This window comes from Rhinolophus sinicus, linkage group LG06 (genome assembly GCF_036562045.2).
Source record: "Rhinolophus sinicus isolate RSC01 linkage group LG06, ASM3656204v1, whole genome shotgun sequence".
In the NCBI taxonomy this organism is placed as follows: domain Eukaryota; kingdom Metazoa; phylum Chordata; class Mammalia; order Chiroptera; family Rhinolophidae; genus Rhinolophus; species Rhinolophus sinicus.
The window spans coordinates 16,594,102-16,612,256 of record NC_133756.1 but is presented as its reverse complement, the minus strand read 5'-3'; the positions used below and the strand labels follow the sequence as shown (position 1 = coordinate 16,612,256).

At 38.3% G+C, this 18,155-nt stretch overlaps 1 protein-coding gene across 4 annotated transcripts in view; it reads left to right on the top strand.

Annotated features, from left to right (window-relative positions):
- Window positions 1-17,884, top strand: part of ZSWIM5 (zinc finger SWIM-type containing 5) — a 137,369-nt gene extending 119,485 nt beyond the window's left edge. For all 4 annotated transcript variants that reach the window (XM_074334625.1, XM_074334626.1, XM_019716552.2 and 1 more), the window contains 3 exons: window positions 13,580-13,743; window positions 14,220-14,301; window positions 15,035-17,884. In XM_074334625.1, coding sequence (XP_074190726.1) covers window positions 13,580-13,743; window positions 14,220-14,301; window positions 15,035-15,897 — 1,109 coding nt within the window. In that variant the 3' untranslated portion in view covers window positions 15,898-17,884. The remainder of the gene's footprint in view (window positions 1-13,579; window positions 13,744-14,219; window positions 14,302-15,034) is intronic.
- Window positions 17,885-18,155: the final 271 nt, after the last annotated feature.

Here is an 18,155-nt window from a genome sequence, read left to right as displayed (position 1 = left end):
ACTTCGGTGAGAGTTTATTATAAATGGATGTTGAGTTTTGTCAAGTGTTTTTTCTGCATCTGTAGAGATGATCATATAATTTTCAGCCTGCATTTTGCTGACGTGGTGTGTTACATTGACTGATTTGCAGATGTTGAATCACCCTTGCATTACTGGAATATTTCCCACTTGATCATAATATATGATCCGTTTAATGTATTGTTGAATTCAATTTGCTAATATTTTGTTGAGAATTTTTGCATCTATGTCTATCAGGGATATTTGCCTGCATCAGCAATTGTCTAAATGGCATCATTAAGGTATGCCTGATCAAGCTTTTGCAATAACTCTTTTAGGAAGCCTTGGAAGTTAATTGCTGCAACTATAGAATATGAAAACAAAAAATAAGTATTTCTATTTTCTTTTCATTGGGAGTAAAATTTCTTGGTCAGAAGAAGTTCAGGAGGACTGTGTGTGGAATAGTGGTCCAAGAATAATATAATTATAGTTTTCTTCCATTCTAGCTTGTGTGCCATGTGTCATATCATTGGTACAGATTATCAAGCCAGTTAGAAAATATCTCTTTGATTATCCATGTCTTTTTTTCTAATTTCTTTTTTTTTTTTGGGGGGGGGAAGGGGAGCAGGACTTTATTGGGGAACAGTGTGTACTTCCAGAAGTTTTTTCCAAGTCAAGTTGTTGTCCTTTCAATCTTAGTTGTGGGGGGTGCTGTTCAGCTTCAAGTTGTTGTCCTTTCAGTCTTAGTTGTGGAGGGTGCAGCTCAGCTCCAGTCCAGTTGCCGTTGCCGTTGCTAGTTGCAGGGGGTGGGGCCCAGCTCACCATCCCTTGCGGGACTTGAGGAGTTGAACCGACCACCTTGTGGTTGAGAGCCCACTGGCCCATGTGGGAATCGAACCGGCAGCCTTCGGAGTTAGGAGCACGGAGCTCCAACCGCCTGAGCCACCGGGCCGGCCCCTATCCATGTCTTTTGTTTATACACTTACAAATAAATTATGAACAACTTTTGAAACATCTTGGATGTTGGCTTTTCTAACTTTACCTGTCTGATGCACGGGCACATCCCAGAACTTTCAACCTGTGCTTAGAGTCCTTAAAACCTCATTTGCTCATCAATCATTGTTAATTTTTTAACTTAAAGAATACAGGCTAAACAGAGCTATTTCATCAGCACTCTACACATGTTTGGGATTAAGATTTTCATTAAAAATTATCTTTAAAAATTTGTCAATATAATTTTTGTCTACTTCATGATAAGCAGAAGATTCTTCATCATAGATGTTCAGATATTATATACCATGATGCTTCTTAAATTTCTGCAGCCAATCTTCTGATATTCTATACTCACCTTAAATGTTGAGTCATTCATGGCATATTCTAGCTTGTTTCAACAAACCAGTCAGTGGTATATTCACACTGCTTCATTGTTGTATTCATTCAGTCATGGTCATATCAACATCTTCATTTTTTGCCCTCTGAAAAAATTTCTGTTTTTCATTAGTTCTGGTCATATCTGTCTCTTTAAAACTTCAACACTTTGTCTTTCCATTATTTCAAGTCATGTGGTGTTAATTCCTACACTTTATTCTTTAGTAAGATGCCTCATAGACACACATGATCAAGATTCTGCATTAACTATTTTCTGTGCTACTGATAATGACAGATGCTTCCTTTTCTTCTTATTCTGACCCCCAGGGGTATCTTCAATTTTATTAACATTTATACAGGGCAATTAAACTCAAATTGACAAAATTCCAACAAAATAAACAAAGAAGGCAACACAGTATTAGTGAACAGCAGAGATGTATGTAACTGGTAAGAGTGTTGAGAAAAAACTGATTAATGCCTCATGTCATCTGAGGCAGGTTTTGCTGTGAAACTTACAAAAAAAGTTTGGCTGTTTGAAGCTTTTCAGATTTTGGAATACCACATAAGAGATTTTGGACCTAAAGTAATATATTTAATCAGTCTTCTGTTGATGGATATTTAGAATGTCTCAAATATTTTGCAACTACAATATTGGAGTGAATAACCTTGTACAAACATCACGTTTGTACAAAATATGTGTAAGATAAAATCCTGGAAAGGAAATTGCTTGCTAAAAGGATATATGAATTGTAATTTTGATAGATATGACAAATTGCTCTCCACCAAGGATTACCAACCTATACTCCCACTCCATACCTTTGCAAACACAATGCTTTATCAAATTGTTTTATTTTGAGTTTCAAACTTACAAAAAAGTTTCAAAAATAGTACAGAGAGATCTTTTCTTCCCCCTGAACCATTTAAAAGTAAGTAACTGACTTGAACCCCATCGCTCCTGAATACTGTAGTCTGTATTTCTGGCAAACAAGGACACTCTTCTACATACCCAAAACACAATAATCAAAATCAGGAAATTAATATTGATACATACTACCATCTACACAGACCCGATTCAAGTTTCACTAATTTCCCAATAATGTACCTTATAGCAAAAGGATTTTACAGTAGATTGTGTGTTGCATTTAGTCTGCCATGTCTCTTTAGTCTTTGTCAATTTGGAAAAATTTCTCAGTCTTCCCTTGACATTCATGACCTTGACACTTGCAGATTAGACTAGTTATTTTGTAGTATGTCCCTCAATCTGGGTATGCCTGATTTTTCCTCATGAGTAGATGCAGACTTACATTTTTGGTTATAGTATCACAAAAGTGATGCTGAGTTCTCATTGCTTCCTAACAGGTGATGTATGATTTTGATTGGATCCATTACTGGTGGTATTAACTGAATTACTTGATTAAAGTAATGTCTGTCAGGTTTCTCTACTGTAAAAGTACACAGCTTTCCTTTATGATTGACAAGTATTTTGTGGGGAGATACTTTGAGACTATGTAAATATCCCTCATCAAATCTTCACCCATTAGTTTTAGTATCCATCGATGTTTCTAGGCTGAGTGAAGTATTATGGATGCCCAATGGTATATTCTCATTTCATCATTCCTTCCACAATCATCAGTTGGCACCCCACCCTACTCATGTAGTCATATCAGTACAAAACTCATGGATACCTATTTTATTCAATGGATTATAATCAGTTGCTATCATTACTTATCTATATATTTATGTACAGCTTTATTAAGGGTGATTACCATACAGTAATCAACACATACTTAAAATGTGCAAGTTGATAAATTTTGACAAATCTATACACCCAAGAAACCATCACCACAATCAAGATAATGAACATATCTGTCACCTCCAAGTTTCCTTGTGACCATTGGTTATTTCTTCTTCTCTTGCATCCTAGCTTGCTCCAGCTCTCATCCCCGGGAAACCATTGATCTTCCTTCTGTCACTATAGTGTGCATTTTCTAAAATTTTATGTAAATGGAATAATACAGTATATATTGTTTTTCATTTGATCTGACTCCTTTCACTTGGCAAAATTATTTTGAGATTCATCTATGTTGTACTGTGTATCAAAAGTTCATTCCTTTTCATTATACTGAGCAGTAATCCATTATATGGTTATATCACAGTTTGTTTATCCATTTACCTATTGATGGATATTTGGATTGTTTCCAATTTTGGGTTATTAAAAACAAAAACTGAACAGACCAATTATTAGTAAGGAGATTAAATCAGTAATCAAAAACCTCCCAATAAACAAAAGTCCAAGACCAGATGGCTCCACTGGTGAATTCTAACGAAACTTTCAAAGAAGATTAATACCGATCCTCCCAAACTCTTCCAAAAAATAAAAAAGGAAGGAACTCTTTCAAAGTCATTTGACAAGGCCAGCATTACCATGATATCAAAAACAGACAAGGATGCCACAAGAAAATTCCTGGCCCATAATTAAATATGCAACTCCAATCTTTGATGACAATAATAGCAATGCTGATTAAGCCTGTTGTTCGAAATCATAAAGAAACCAAATGTAACACATTTGTCCCATGTATATATACAGATATTTAGTTTGGTTTAGGTTTTATTGAATGTTTTCCTTAGAAATAAAGAGTACCAAGTATTTATGTATATATCATACTATTTCATTTATCAGTTTACTATTGTATTGATAAACTATCATACTAATGTTGCTCTTCATCTCACCTAGTGTGAATATTATAGTCACTGTACAAATAATAATGTGCTTAATTATGGGATGCTGCCTTAGGCTCATTGCAAATATTATATATATGTACAGAGTATCTTTCTGCAAATATATATATGTATAAATTATCTTTCTGTAACTTAGAAAAATTCTGAATACCAAAATAAGTAGTTGTGGACCTGTACATACATAAATGGAATAATATACAGCCATTTAAAAGAACAAGAAGCACTTTATGTACTGATATGGGATAAATACCAATATATAAAATAACATGCAAATCTGTGTATATTGTGCTACCATTTGGGGGGGTCAAGGAGAGGAAATAGATAATATATTTTCTTATTGTGCATAGGCTATCCTAGACAGTAATACAAAAACTGATAATATTGGTTGTCTATGGGGTTAGAAGTGGGTGAATGAGGGACAAGTGAGCAGGGAAAAAGAACTTTTCATTATTTACCTTTTGTATCTTTTCAATATTGAACCATGTGTATTTCCAAAATTTTAAATTATAAACATCAATAGAAACTTCTCAAATTGAAATACAAAGAGAAAAAAAGAATGGAAGAGACCCAGAACAGAATATCTGAAAACTATGGGACAATTAGAAAAGGTATATAACATATGCATAACAGGAACACCAGAAGGAGACGAAAGGAGCAGAAAAAATATTTGAAGTAATAATAGCTGAGAATTTTCCAAAATTAGTGACAGACATCAAAACACAGATCCAGGAAGCTCAGAGCATACCAAACAATACGAATACCAAAAAATTTTCTCCTAGACATATCACATTCAAACTGCAGAAAACGGAAGACAAAAAATCTTGAAAGAAACCAGAGAACAAAACCACCTTAACCTATAGAGAAACAAGGATAAGAATTACATCAACTTCACTTCACAGACCATGCAAGCAAGAGAGAGTGAAGTGAAATATTTAAAGTGTTGAAAGAAAAACCACCAACCTAGAATTTGGTATCCAAATCATCCTTCAAAAGTAGAGGAAAAATAAAGACTTTCTCATAAAAAATGAGGGAATTTATTGCCAGTGGACCTACACTTTGCAAGAAGTCCTTCGGAGAAAAGGAAAAATGATATAGATTTGAAACTCAGATCTACATAAAGAAAGGTAGAGTATTAGAGGTGGAATAAATGAAGGTAAAATAAAACCTTTGGGGTTTTTTTAAATTCTTAATTGAACTAATAGATAACTTTTTTTTTTTTGTTTTTTTTTTTTTTTATTGGGGAAGGGAAACAGGACTTTATTGGGGAACAGTGTGTACTTCCAGGACTTTTTTCTAAGTCAAGTTGTTGTCCTTTCCATCTTAGTTGTGGAGGGTGCCGTTCAGCTTCAAGTTGTTGTCTTTTCAGTCTTAGTTGTGGAGGGCGCAGCTCAGCTGCAGGTCCAGTTGCCATTGCTAGTTCCAGGGGGCAGAGCCCACCATCCCTTGTGGGACTCGAGGAATTGAACTAGCAACCTTGTGGTTGAGAGCTCACTGGCCCATGTGGGAATCAAACTGGCAGCCTTCAGCATTAGGAGCATGGAGCTCCAACCGCCTGAGCTACTGGGCTGGCCAAGATAACTTCTTGTTTAAAATAATAATAGCAATGTATTGATTGATTATAGCTTAAATATAAGTGAAATGAATGGCAGCAACAATAAGATATGGAAAGGAAGGACTAAGAATACTATTATAAGTTCATTTATGAAGTGATACATTTACTTGAAAATGGACTTCTATTAGTTGTAAATGTATACTGCAATTATAGGACAAACACAATTTAACTATTTTTTAAATTTTAAAAGAATAATATTTTTAGAAGAATATAGTTCATTTTAATATTTAATTTTTAAAAGAAGTATAATTAATATGAAAGAAGAGAAAACTGAATCATATAAAATGCTCAATTTAAGCCAGAAGAAGCAGAAAAGAGGGAAGCTTTTCTTTAAAGAAACAAAGAACAAGTGCAATGAATAGAAACAGTTACAAATTTGGTAAATATTAATTCAACTATATCAATAATCACTTTAAATGTGAATGGTCTAAATATACCAATTAAAAGACAGACTGACAGAACAGATTTTAAAAAAAAGCCCAACTATGTTGTCTACAAGAAGCCCACTTTAAATATAGAGACACAGATAGATTAAAAGTAAAAGGAGGGAATCAATTACTTAAATATAAAAGCTAAAACCATAAACTTCATAGAAGGAAACATAGGAGTAAATCTTCATGGCCTTCTATTTGTCAGTGGATTCTTAGATATGATACCAAAAACATGAGCAACAACAACAATAAATAAATAAATAAATAAATAAATAAATAGGACCTCATCAAAATTAAAAGCTTTTGTTCATCAAAGGACTTTATCAAGAAAATAAAGCTAGCCTACAGGATGGGAGGAAATATTTGTAAATCGTGTCTGATAATGGTTTAATATACAGAATATATAAAGAATTACAAATCAACAACAAAAAGACAAACAACCCAATTTTAAAATGGACAAAAGCCTTGAAGAGACATTTCTCCAGTGAAGCTATATAAATGACTAATAAGCACATAGATGTTCAACGTCATTAGTCATTAGGGAATGCAAGTCAAAACCACAATAAGATACCCCTTCACACCCAGTGAGATGGCTATTATTACAAATAATGCCAAGTGTTGGTGAGGATGTGGAGAAATCGGAACCTTATACATTGCTGGTGGGAATATAAAGTGGTGCAGCTGTTGTGGAAAATAGTGTAATGGTTCCTGAAATTTTTAAATAGAATTATCATAGACCCAGCAATTCTACTCCTAGATATATACCAAAAAGAATTGAAAACAGAAACTCAAACAGACACTTATACATCAGTGTTCATTGAAGCATTATTCACAATAGCTGAAAGTTGTAAACAACCCAAGTGTCCATCAACATATGAATAGGTAAACAAAATGTGGTATTTACATAAAGTGGAATAGTATTAAGTCATAAAAATAAATAATGTTCTGATACATGCTACAACATGGTGCAACCTTGAAAACATGCTAAATAATCCACACACATAAGGATAAATATTCTATGATCCACTTACATGAAATACCTAAAATGGGCAAATTAATAAAGGCAGAAAGTAGATTAGAGGTTACCAGGGGATGAAGGGAGAGGCAATGGAGTTATTGCTTAATGGATACAGAGCCTCTGTATGGAGTGATGAAAAAGTTTTGGCAATAGATACCGGCGATATTTACACAATATAGTGAATGTGATTAGTGCCACTCAATTGTACACTTAAAAATGGTTAAAATAGCAAGATATATATATGTTTTACCACAGATAATTAAATAGATAAATAAATGAACCAATAAAGAGTGTTAGAACAACCCAATAAGTCCCAAGTACAAACACTGAACAGCATGGGCTTCATTTTTATCCAGTACCTTTAAGCAGATATTTAACTTCTCTATGACTAGCTTATATGATTTTCCTTTCAAAATATTTTCTACTAAAAACAGAACCCAGGGCTTTAAAAAAAGGGGAGTAGGTGATGTCAACACTCTGGCCCTCACTTTCCGTACCCTATAGACTCACTACCAGACTAGCTGCATTGAAAGTAGGAAGTTTCTGGAAAAGATACTCTTCCAGGAAAGCATGCACAGTAGTTTGGCTAGTTTATTATTTTCATCTTTAAGATTATATCTTAATCACAGTCAGATTTCTTCAACAACAAAATAAAGTATGGAGAAAGGTATACCATGGTAACAAATCAAAAGAAAGCTGGAGTACTTATATTAATTTCAGACAAAGCAGACTTCAAAACATGGAAAATTGTCAGGGCTAAAGAGGGGCATTATATAATGATAAAGCGGTCAATTTTCCAAGAAGACATAGTAATTCTTAATGTGTTTGCATCTAATAACATGGCATCATAACATGAGGTAAAAACTGATAGAACTGCAAGGAGAAATGGACAAATCTTTTATAAGCTGGAGAATTCAACACACCTCTATAGTAATTGACAGATCCAGCAGACAGAAAATCACTAAGTATATACTTGAACTGCACAGCACTATCAATTAACTGGATCTAATTAATATTTATAAAATACTTCATCTAACAACAACAGAATACACATTCTTCTCAAGCTCACAGTGTTCACCAAGATAGACCACACTTGGGACCATAAAACACACCTTAATAAATTTACAAGAATAGAAATCATACAAAGTATGCTCTTAGACCACAGTGGAATTATACTAGAAATCAATAAGAGAAAGATAACTGGAAAATCCCCAAATACATGGAGATCAAACAACACACTTCTAAGTAACATATAGGTCAAAGAAGTCTTGAGAAATTTTTAAATATTTTGAAGTAAATGAGAATTAAAATACAACTGATCAAAATGTGTGGGATACAGCAAAAGCAGTGCTTGGGGGGAAATGTATAGCATTAAATGTGTATATTAGGAAAGAAGAAAGATATAAATCAATAATCTGTCACCTCACACATGTTAGAATGACTAGTATCAAAAAGACGAGATAACAAATGCTGGCAAGGATGTGGAGAAAAAGGAACCCTTTTACACTGTTGGTAGGAATATAAGTTGGTACAGCCACTATGGAAAACAGTATAGAAGTTCCTAAAAAAATCAAAACTATCATATAGAGTCCAGCAATCCTACTTCTGGGTATATGTTGAGAGAAAATTAAATCACTCTCAAAGAGGTATCTGTATCTCCATGTTTATTGCATTGCAGCATTATTCACAATAGCCAAGATTTGGAAACAACCTAAGAGTGCACTGATGGATAAATGGATCAAGAAAGTGTGGTACACACACACACAGGAATATTATTCAGCAATTAGAAAAGAAATGCAGTGGGGTGGCCAATTAGCTCAGCTGGTTAGAGCATGGTGCTAATAACACCAAGGTTGCCAGTTCGATCCCTGCATGGGCCACTGTGAGATGCGCCCTCCTTAAAAAAAATTAAAAAATAAAAATGCAGTCACTTGTGACAACATGGATAAACCTTAAAGACATTGTGCTAAGTGAAATAATTCAGACTTTCTAGAAAAAGAAATACTATATGATCTCACTTTACATGTGGAATCTAAAAACACTGAACTCGGAGACACAGTAGATTGGTGGTTGGCAGGGACAGAGGGGTAGGGGAAATGGAGAGATGTTAGTCAAAGGGTACAAATTTCTAGTTATAAGATGAATAACTTCTAGGGAGCCAATGGACAGCATGATGACTATAGTGAACAACACTGTATTGTATACTTGGAATTTTCTAATAGTGTAAATCTTAAATGTTCTTACCACACCCAAAAATAAAGGTAACTGTGAGGTGATAGATGTGTTAACTAACCTTATAGGGGTAAAGCTGGGGGGAATATAAAGTAAATAATCTAAGCTTCCACCTTAGAAAACTAGACAAAGAAGAGCAATATAAACCTAAAGCTAGTAGGAAAAGTGATAAAAATTCGAGTAGAAATCAGTGAAATTTAAATTGGAAAAAATAGAGAAAAAACAATGAAAGCAAAAGCTATGGCTTTGAAAAGATCATTAAATTTGATAAACCTCTACCTAGGCTAACCAAGAAAAAAAGAGAGAAGAAATAGATTACTAGTATCATAAATGAAAGAGAGGCCATCGTTACTGATCCCATGGGCATTAAAACGATAATAAAGCAAAATAGTGAATAACTGTACTCCCACAAATTTGATATCTTAAATGATGAAATGGACCAATTCCTTGAAGGACACAGTCTACTGAAACTCTCACACAGAGAAATAAATGATCTGAATAGGCCTATATATGTTAAAGAAATTGATTCACTTATCTTTCAAACAGAAAGTACTTGGCCCAAATGAGTTCAGTGAAATAAGGAAAAAATGATACCAATTTTCTACAATCTCTTCCAGAAAATAGAAGCAGAGAGAACACCTCCTAACTCTTCCTGTGAGGCCAGCATTACCATAATACCAAAACCAGATAAAGACAATACAAGAAAGACCAATATCACTCATGAAGAGAAATGCAAAAATCTTCAAGGTATTAGCAAGTTGGATCCAACAAAGTATAAAAAAGAATTTACACCATAACCAAGTGGGATTTATTTCAGGTATGCAAGGCTGGTTCAGTCACTTGAAAATTAATGTAATCCATCACATCCACAGTCTGAAGAAGAAAAATCATATGATTATATCAGTAGATACAAAAAATTCATTTGACCAAATCCAACACCTATTCATGATTTAAAGAAAAGAAAAGAACCTCAGCAAAGTAGGAGTAGAGGAGAACTGACTCAACTTTATAAAGAATATCTATCTACAGCTACTGTCATACTTAATGGAGAGAAACTAGATGCTTTCCCCTGAAAATTATGTATGAGACAAGAATGTCCCCTCTTACCACTCCCATTCAACATCATACTGGAAGTTCTAGCTAATGCAATAAGACAAGAAAGGAAATAAAAGGTATACAGATTAGGAAGGAAGAAATAAAATTGTCTTTGTTTGTAAATGACATGATTGTCTATGTAGAAAATCCCAAAGAATCAACAACAGAAAACAAACTTTAAGCCGTAATTATACCAAGGATACAAGCTTAAGATACAAAAGTCTATTACTTCCCTGTATACTAGTAATTAACAATTGAAATTTGAAATTAAAAACACAATCCCATTTATATTAGCATCCCCAAAGAAAGGACTTAGAAATAAATCTAACAAAATACATGTGAGATCTCCATGAGGAAAACTATAAAACTTTGATAAAATAAATCAAAAAAGATCTAAATAAATAGATAACTCCATGTCCATAGATAGGAAGACTCAATATTATTTTTGTCAGTTCTTCCCAACTTGATCTATAGAGTCAATACAATCTCAACCAAAATTCCAGCAATTTATTTTGTGGATATTGACAAACTCTTTCCAAAGTTTATATGGAAAAGCAAAAGACCTAGAATAGCTAACACAGTATTAAAGAACAAAAAATTTGGAGAACTAATACTATCCAACTTGAAGACTTTCTATAAAACTGCAGTAATCAAGACAATGTAGTGTTGGCAAAAGACTAGATAAATAGATCAGTGGAAGAGAATAGAGAGCTCAGAAATAGACCTACACAAATATAGTCAACTGTTCTCTGACAAAGGAGAAAGAATAGTCTTTTTAACAAATGGTATTAGACAAACTGGACATTTACATATAAAAAAGTGAATATAAACACTGACCTTACATCTTTCATAAAAATTAACTCAGAACAGACCATAGACATAAAGTAAAATGCAAAACTATAAAACTATAGGAGAAAATCTATGTGACTAGGTTTGGCAGTGACTTTTTAGATACAATACCAAAAACAATCCATGAAAGAAAAAAATAAGTCGGACTTCATTAAAATGAAAAACTTCTTGCTCAGTGAAAAACACTAAGAAACTGAAAAGACAACTCACAGACTGGGAGAAAATATTTGTAAAACACTTATCTGACAAAGGACTTGTATCCCAAATAGACAAATAACGCTTAAAACTTAACAGTAAGAAAACAACTGAATTTTAAAATGGGAAAACGACCTGAACAAATGCTTTACCAAAGAAGATATACAGATGGCAGATAAGCATGTGAAAAGGTGTTCAGCATCATATGTCATTAGCACATTAAAGCACATTAAAACAAAAGCGAGATACCACTATATACCTATTAGAATGGCTAAAATTCAAAACACTGACGACACCAAACATTGATGAGGATGTGAGCAACAGGAACTCTCATTGTAGCTGGGAATGCAAAAACGTGCAGCCAGTTTGGAAGACAGTTTGACAGTTTTTTATAAAGCTAAATAAAGTCTTATCATATGATCCAGCAATTGTGCTCCTAGGTATTTACCCAAATAAGTTGAAAACCTATGTCCACACAGAAACTTGCACACAAATATTCATAGCAGCTTTATTTGTAATTGCCAAAAACTGGAAGCAACGAGGGTGTCCTTCTAAAGGTGAATGGATAAACAAACTGTGTGGTATATCCATACAATGGAGTAGTTTACCAATAAAAAGAAATGAGCTATCAAGCCACAAAAAGACATGGAGGAACCTTAAATGTATATTGCTTAGTATAGGAAGCCGGTCTGAAAAGGTACATATTATAATTCCAAGTACATTACATTGTGGTAAAAGCAAAACTATAGGGACAGTGAAAAGATCAGTAGTTGCCGGAAGAATGAGGAGAGGAATGAATAGGTGGACCACAGGAGAGTTGTAGAGCAATGAGTCTATTGTGTATGATACAGTAATTGTGGATCCATCATACTCTGCATTTGTCAAAAACCATAGACCTGTATAATCACAGTGGACCCCAATGTAAACTATGGACTTTATTTAATAATGTATGAATGTTGGTTCATCAAATGTGCCACACCAATGTAAGACATTAATAAGAGGGGAAACCGGAAGTGGGGAGAGGGGGCATATGGGAACTCTATACTATCTGCTCAGTTTTCTGTAAACCTAAAACTGCTTTTGAAACATCAAGTCTGTTGATTTAAAGTTGTTTTTACAGATGACAGGAAAAAAAGGTAATCTCTCCCATAATCCTGACACCCAAAGATAACTACTACTAAGACATTGGTATAAATATTCCTGGAGACTTTCTATTCATATGTATGCACTTACATACACTATACACACACTGCTGCTTATCTTTTTAATAAAAGTAGACACATAGAATATTAACTATACACAAATTGTTTATAATTCCCACGACAACCCTAAAAGATTGTTTCCAATTTATAGATGAAGTAACTAAGCTGGTAAATTCTGAACTAGGTTCAATTTCCAATGTATTTTATTCCAAAGCCTATATATTCTTACCACTATACCTCTTTGTAAAACATAAGATCTCCTTTTTATTCTATTGATATTTCGTGTTTTACCCCTTCGTAAGACATACAGTCTTTCATACACCATACTGCTTTCATATAGTGAACTTCACTTCTAATGGTATACATGCCCTTCCTGTGACATGTTCCTTAACTTTGTGCTCTAGTACTTTGTTTAGAATCATTGCCTACTGAGTAGAAACTGGTGGCCCAGCTCCTGTTTGCTTTAGAGAGGCAAACAATGGGACTGACATACTTTGGGGGCAATAATATGGCTTCCTGTCTCCTGTATAAGCAGCTGTCAGAATTCAGGTGTTCGTGAAAATTATTTCTGGGACCTAAAGAGCCTGAGGGAAAGGAGGCTGAGAGGTAGAGGCAGATGAAAAGGTGAAGAGAAGTGAATTCATGTGGTGCCTGGGGAAGGAAGCAGCCTCCAGTGGGTTCATTGGAGACAGAGCTTGATCATCCAGAAAGGATGGTAGTATCCGGAAGTATTCAGTGAATTGACAGCAGCCAGTTCAACCAGTACCTCTTGTGATTGGCGGACTGTTCAGGGAAGCTTTAAAGAAGACCCTGTCCCTGCCTCTTCTTTCTGCACCGATAGGGGACACTGTGAGGCTCCGAACAATCCTGGAAGCAATACAGAAGCACATCCATTCTTCCTCCCTCATCTTTAAACTGGCCCAAGATGCGTTCAAGATTGCTACTCCCACGGACAGTAGTACTGATAGCACCCTGCTCAACGTGGCGCTGGAGCTGGGGTTACAGGTATGGACGAGTGGGCCATTCCAGCTTTAGGCTTCTGGTAGAAGATAAGATGCCAGGGGCACTGGGCATAGGCCAAATCTGGTTCTTTCTGTGTCCCCAGAACACAACTTCTACGCTAGGCACAAGGTACGAACTCTCTAAATTGGGCTCCATTTTGAAGTTAAGGCCAGAAGCAATGTAGCTTTAGGTTTCATGGGATCCATATCTTCTCCCTTCCTCACCCCCATTTTTCCAAGTCAGTCAAGGTGTGGTAATAGGACTTTATTCATTACCGGTCATCAGTGAAGCTTTCTATCTGATTTGTAGGAGGGAGGGATTTGCAGAAATTAAGCAAACCTGTCTGTGATTATCGGGAGAGATGGCTGTTTAAAGCACACAATAAATTCTTGTTGCGTAAATGAATGGCAAGGGGAAGTAGGCAGGAGGGGTTCATAACCATTATGCTTAACCCAGGGGAATGCCTCTTTTTTGCCCAGGTAATGAGGATGACCTTATCAACCCTTAACTGGAGGCGCCGGGAGATGGTGCGGTGGTTGGTGACTTGTGCTACAGAAGTGGGTGAGTCTCCCACCTCCCTCTACCCCCAAGGTAAAGAAGTTCCTAAGCCCTACTTTTGGGACAGGACAGCAAATCATTAGGGCTCTGGCATTCCTATTATTGATGGCCTAAGAAAGGATGGGGCTACTGGTAGAAGATGGCCTCTGTTCAGCCAGCCTAAGCTCTGCCCTCTCTGCTTGGACTATACCCTGATGTCAGCAGCATTTTGACCCTCTGATCAGAAAGATATCTGAGAAGGAATTTCCAACCACCAGTACTCGAGTCCACCCTCGGGAGGTAGTTGGCCTGGTGGTTTGGTCCCAGTCCCTGTCCGTACTTCTGAGAAACCCCAAACAACTTGGAGACTCAGGACCCCACCTAGAGCCCAAAGCCTCAGCACAAGACTACCCCGAGAGGCCCCACTTCAGCTAGAACCCCCAGGCAGGTCTGCAACCCCTGCCTTGGAGCAAGCAAGCCACAGGGTCTGCTGCTCCATCCTTGTGAGGGGATAAGAGCACCTGCTGAAACCGTCAATCCTCTGACCTGGGGAAGAAAGGGATGGGAAGAGACCCCAAATAGGGTTTGGCCATCCGGGATGCTCCCCTCGCCCTGGTGTGCCTCAGCTCATCTCCAGGCTGCTGAGGAGGAGGGAGAACTCGTCTCTGCAGGCCAAGTTCTGACCCCCAGTGGTAATGTGGGCAGACCCGGCTCGGGACCCGGATGGCCACGGCTGAGCGCAGGCTGTCCCCAACAGGTGTGCGGGCCCTGGTGAGCATCCTGCAGAGCTGGTACACACTCTTCACCCCCACCGAGGCCACCAGCATTGTGGCCGCCACAGCCGTGTCCCACACCACTCTCCTGCGCCTCAGTCTTGACTATCCACAGCGGGAGGAGCTGGCGAGCTGTGCTCGCACGCTGGCCCTGCAGTGTGCTATGAAGGATCCACAGAGCTGTGCCCTCTCAGCCCTTACACTCTGTGAGAAAGACCACATCGCCTTTGAGGCAGCCTACCAGATCGCCATTGATGCCGCCGCTGGTGGCATGACACATTCGCAGCTGTTCACCATCGCCCGCTACATGGAGCTCCGTGGCTACCCGCTCCGTGCCTTCAAGCTGGCCTCACTGGCCATGAGCCATCTCAACCTGGCCTACAACCAGGACACCCACCCGGCCATCAATGATGTGCTCTGGGCCTGTGCTCTCAGCCACTCTCTGGGCAAGAATGAGCTGGCAGCCCTCATCCCCCTGGTGGTGAAGAGTGTGCACTGTGCCACAGTGCTTTCCGACATCCTGCGGCGCTGCACAGTGACCGCACCTGGCCTGGCTGGCATCCCAGGCCGCCGCAGCTCTGGAAAGCTCATGTCCACTGACAAAGCTCCACTGCGCCAGCTGTTGGATGCCACCATCAATGCCTATATCAACACCACACACTCACGCCTGACACACATCAGCCCTCGCCACTACGGAGAGTTCATTGAGTTTCTGAGCAAGGCTCGGGAGACCTTCCTGCTGCCCCAGGATGGCCACCTGCAGTTTGCCCAGTTCATCGACAACCTCAAACAAATCTACAAAGGCAAGAAGAAGCTGATGCTGCTGGTGCGAGAGCGCTTTGGCTGAGAAAGCAGACAGCTCACTGCTGGGTAGCCTGGGCTCCCAGGTACCATCAGGTCAGGCCAAGGACACTGAAATATTTGTCCACCCTGAGAGGACTCTAAGCACCTGTGGCTGAAGCCAAAGGACCACCAGGCTAAGCATGGGGAGAGTCCAACTTAGCCAATATGCCTGCCTTGGCAAGCTTCTCACTATCGCCCACTGTTCCTGGAGGAGCTGGGCCCTGCAGATCGATCAGAAACCCTACAACATGCCACCTCACGCCCCTATATCCTGCGTGTCCTGGGCATCTCTCCCTTGGCAAATACAGAACACTGTTCCGTCTCAGGGATTGCTTAACCAGAGAAACAGAAGCGTTTATGGTACTGTAAATATTATAGTATATCTGTTGCCAATTACATTGTAAAGTTGTAACTATTTATAATCCTGGTTTTAATTTGATGGGTACTTGAAATAGCTGTGGGTGGGAAGATAGGCTTGTTTTCTGACGAGACTCACAACCATTTCTCAGGTTTCCCTTACAGAGTATAAGATGTTGGCAGTGGAAGAGTGGAGGTGGCAGGGAGAAAAATGGCCAGTTAGAATAAATCCCAAGTCTAGTCTATGCAGAAACCCCAGCCTACAGACGGGCACCTATAGCCCAGAGGTGGGTGAAGGCAGAGCCAGGACTGGATTTAAGACTTTTGCCACCCAAAGCCACAAGGATGCTGAAGCTCTTGCTCCAGCCTCACAGCCTCTAGGAGCCTGCTGAGCTCCTGAGGAACAAGTGCAGGGAGAAAGTCAAGTTCTGGGAGGCCACTGAGCTCATAATATTCATCTACTCTGGTCACCTGTCTTAGAGTGACTGGTTTTATCTCTAATCATGTATGTGCGTGTGTATCTATCTGTATGGCTAAGTACATGCCTGTATGCATAAATACATCTGTGCATGCCTGTATGTGTGCATATATTTATGTGTATCTGTGTCTGTGTGAATACACGTCTGTGTGCTGTACTGTGGGTTTCTGTGCGAGGGTATACACATTTGTGAACATGTAAGAATACATATGTGTTCATTGTATCTGGGTACACATGAGGACATATGTATAAACAGGTTTGTGTCTGTGTGTATGCCTGCTCTCCATTGATCTGTCTTTATATGTGTAACTGTGTATTTCAACATGTAGGTATGTCTGTGAATTCATGTTTGAGGATCTGCATGAATGTGTCCCTTCTCTTTATGGCCCATCTCTCTTCCCCATTCCTTAGTCTCTCTCACCAGCTAAACATATTCCCCATCTCTGTGCCTCCTTTATTCACCATTCTCTCACCTAACAAGCTTGTAAGCACTAGTCCCCTTCTACCTTGAGTGGCTCCTTCAGCTCGTTTTCTTCTCACCTTGAACTTGTTTTCCTCCCCTGCCTCTCTACCTCAAGCTTCCTCTGCCTGCTTTGTCACGGTTCCATTGGTTGCTGATTTGGAGGCTAGGGCTGGGATGCATTTGGCCTTTCCCTTTCTGACTAGTTTCTAGCCCTAGTGGGCAACCTGTCTTAGCCCTGGCTGACCTCTAGTGTATGATGTTCCTGCTATCTTCCTGACCCTGTGCTCAGCCTGGAATTGTCATAGGAGGTAGCAAGGGCATTCAGAAGTCATTTGGATGCCAGTGTCTTGGTGTTTACTGTTTCATGTTTTAGTTCCCAAGTAGGGGGTGGGTGTGATAGGGAAAGGGTGGTATAGCTAGAGTGTGAACGAAAGACCTCTCTGCTTTATTTTCATTTCTTTGACAAACTGTTTGTCACCTTTTTTTCCTCTCTTTCACACTAACCAGTAAGTTGTATCTGCTGTTTGTGGCTACTGAAGTCTTACTGTTCAGCCATGGGCCCTTACAACCTCTTAGCCCAACAGGTTGGTTAGAAAAAAAGAAGCCACTCCCATTTCTGTATCACGATTGCCATTTTTTAGCAAGTGAACTCATAGTGCTTTTCTATGAATAAATCATGGATCACAGAAAAGATTTTTCTAACATCAGAAATTGTGTTCTGAATAAATGGGACCCTTCTCTCTTCTCCATTGCCCTGGCTGGTTAGGCCTGTAGCACAATGGGTTTCTAGTGGTCTAAGGAGATGTGGAATGACAAATGAAGAATGTCCTGCCACACCAGACCCTTCTCCAGAGCTCACAGGCAGCTCAGAGCCTTGTCCCAGGAAGTAGGTACCATGATGATGGGCAGAAACAGCAAGATCCTGAGAAAATGAGAGGACGTGCTCAAAAAAGAAGGCAGAACA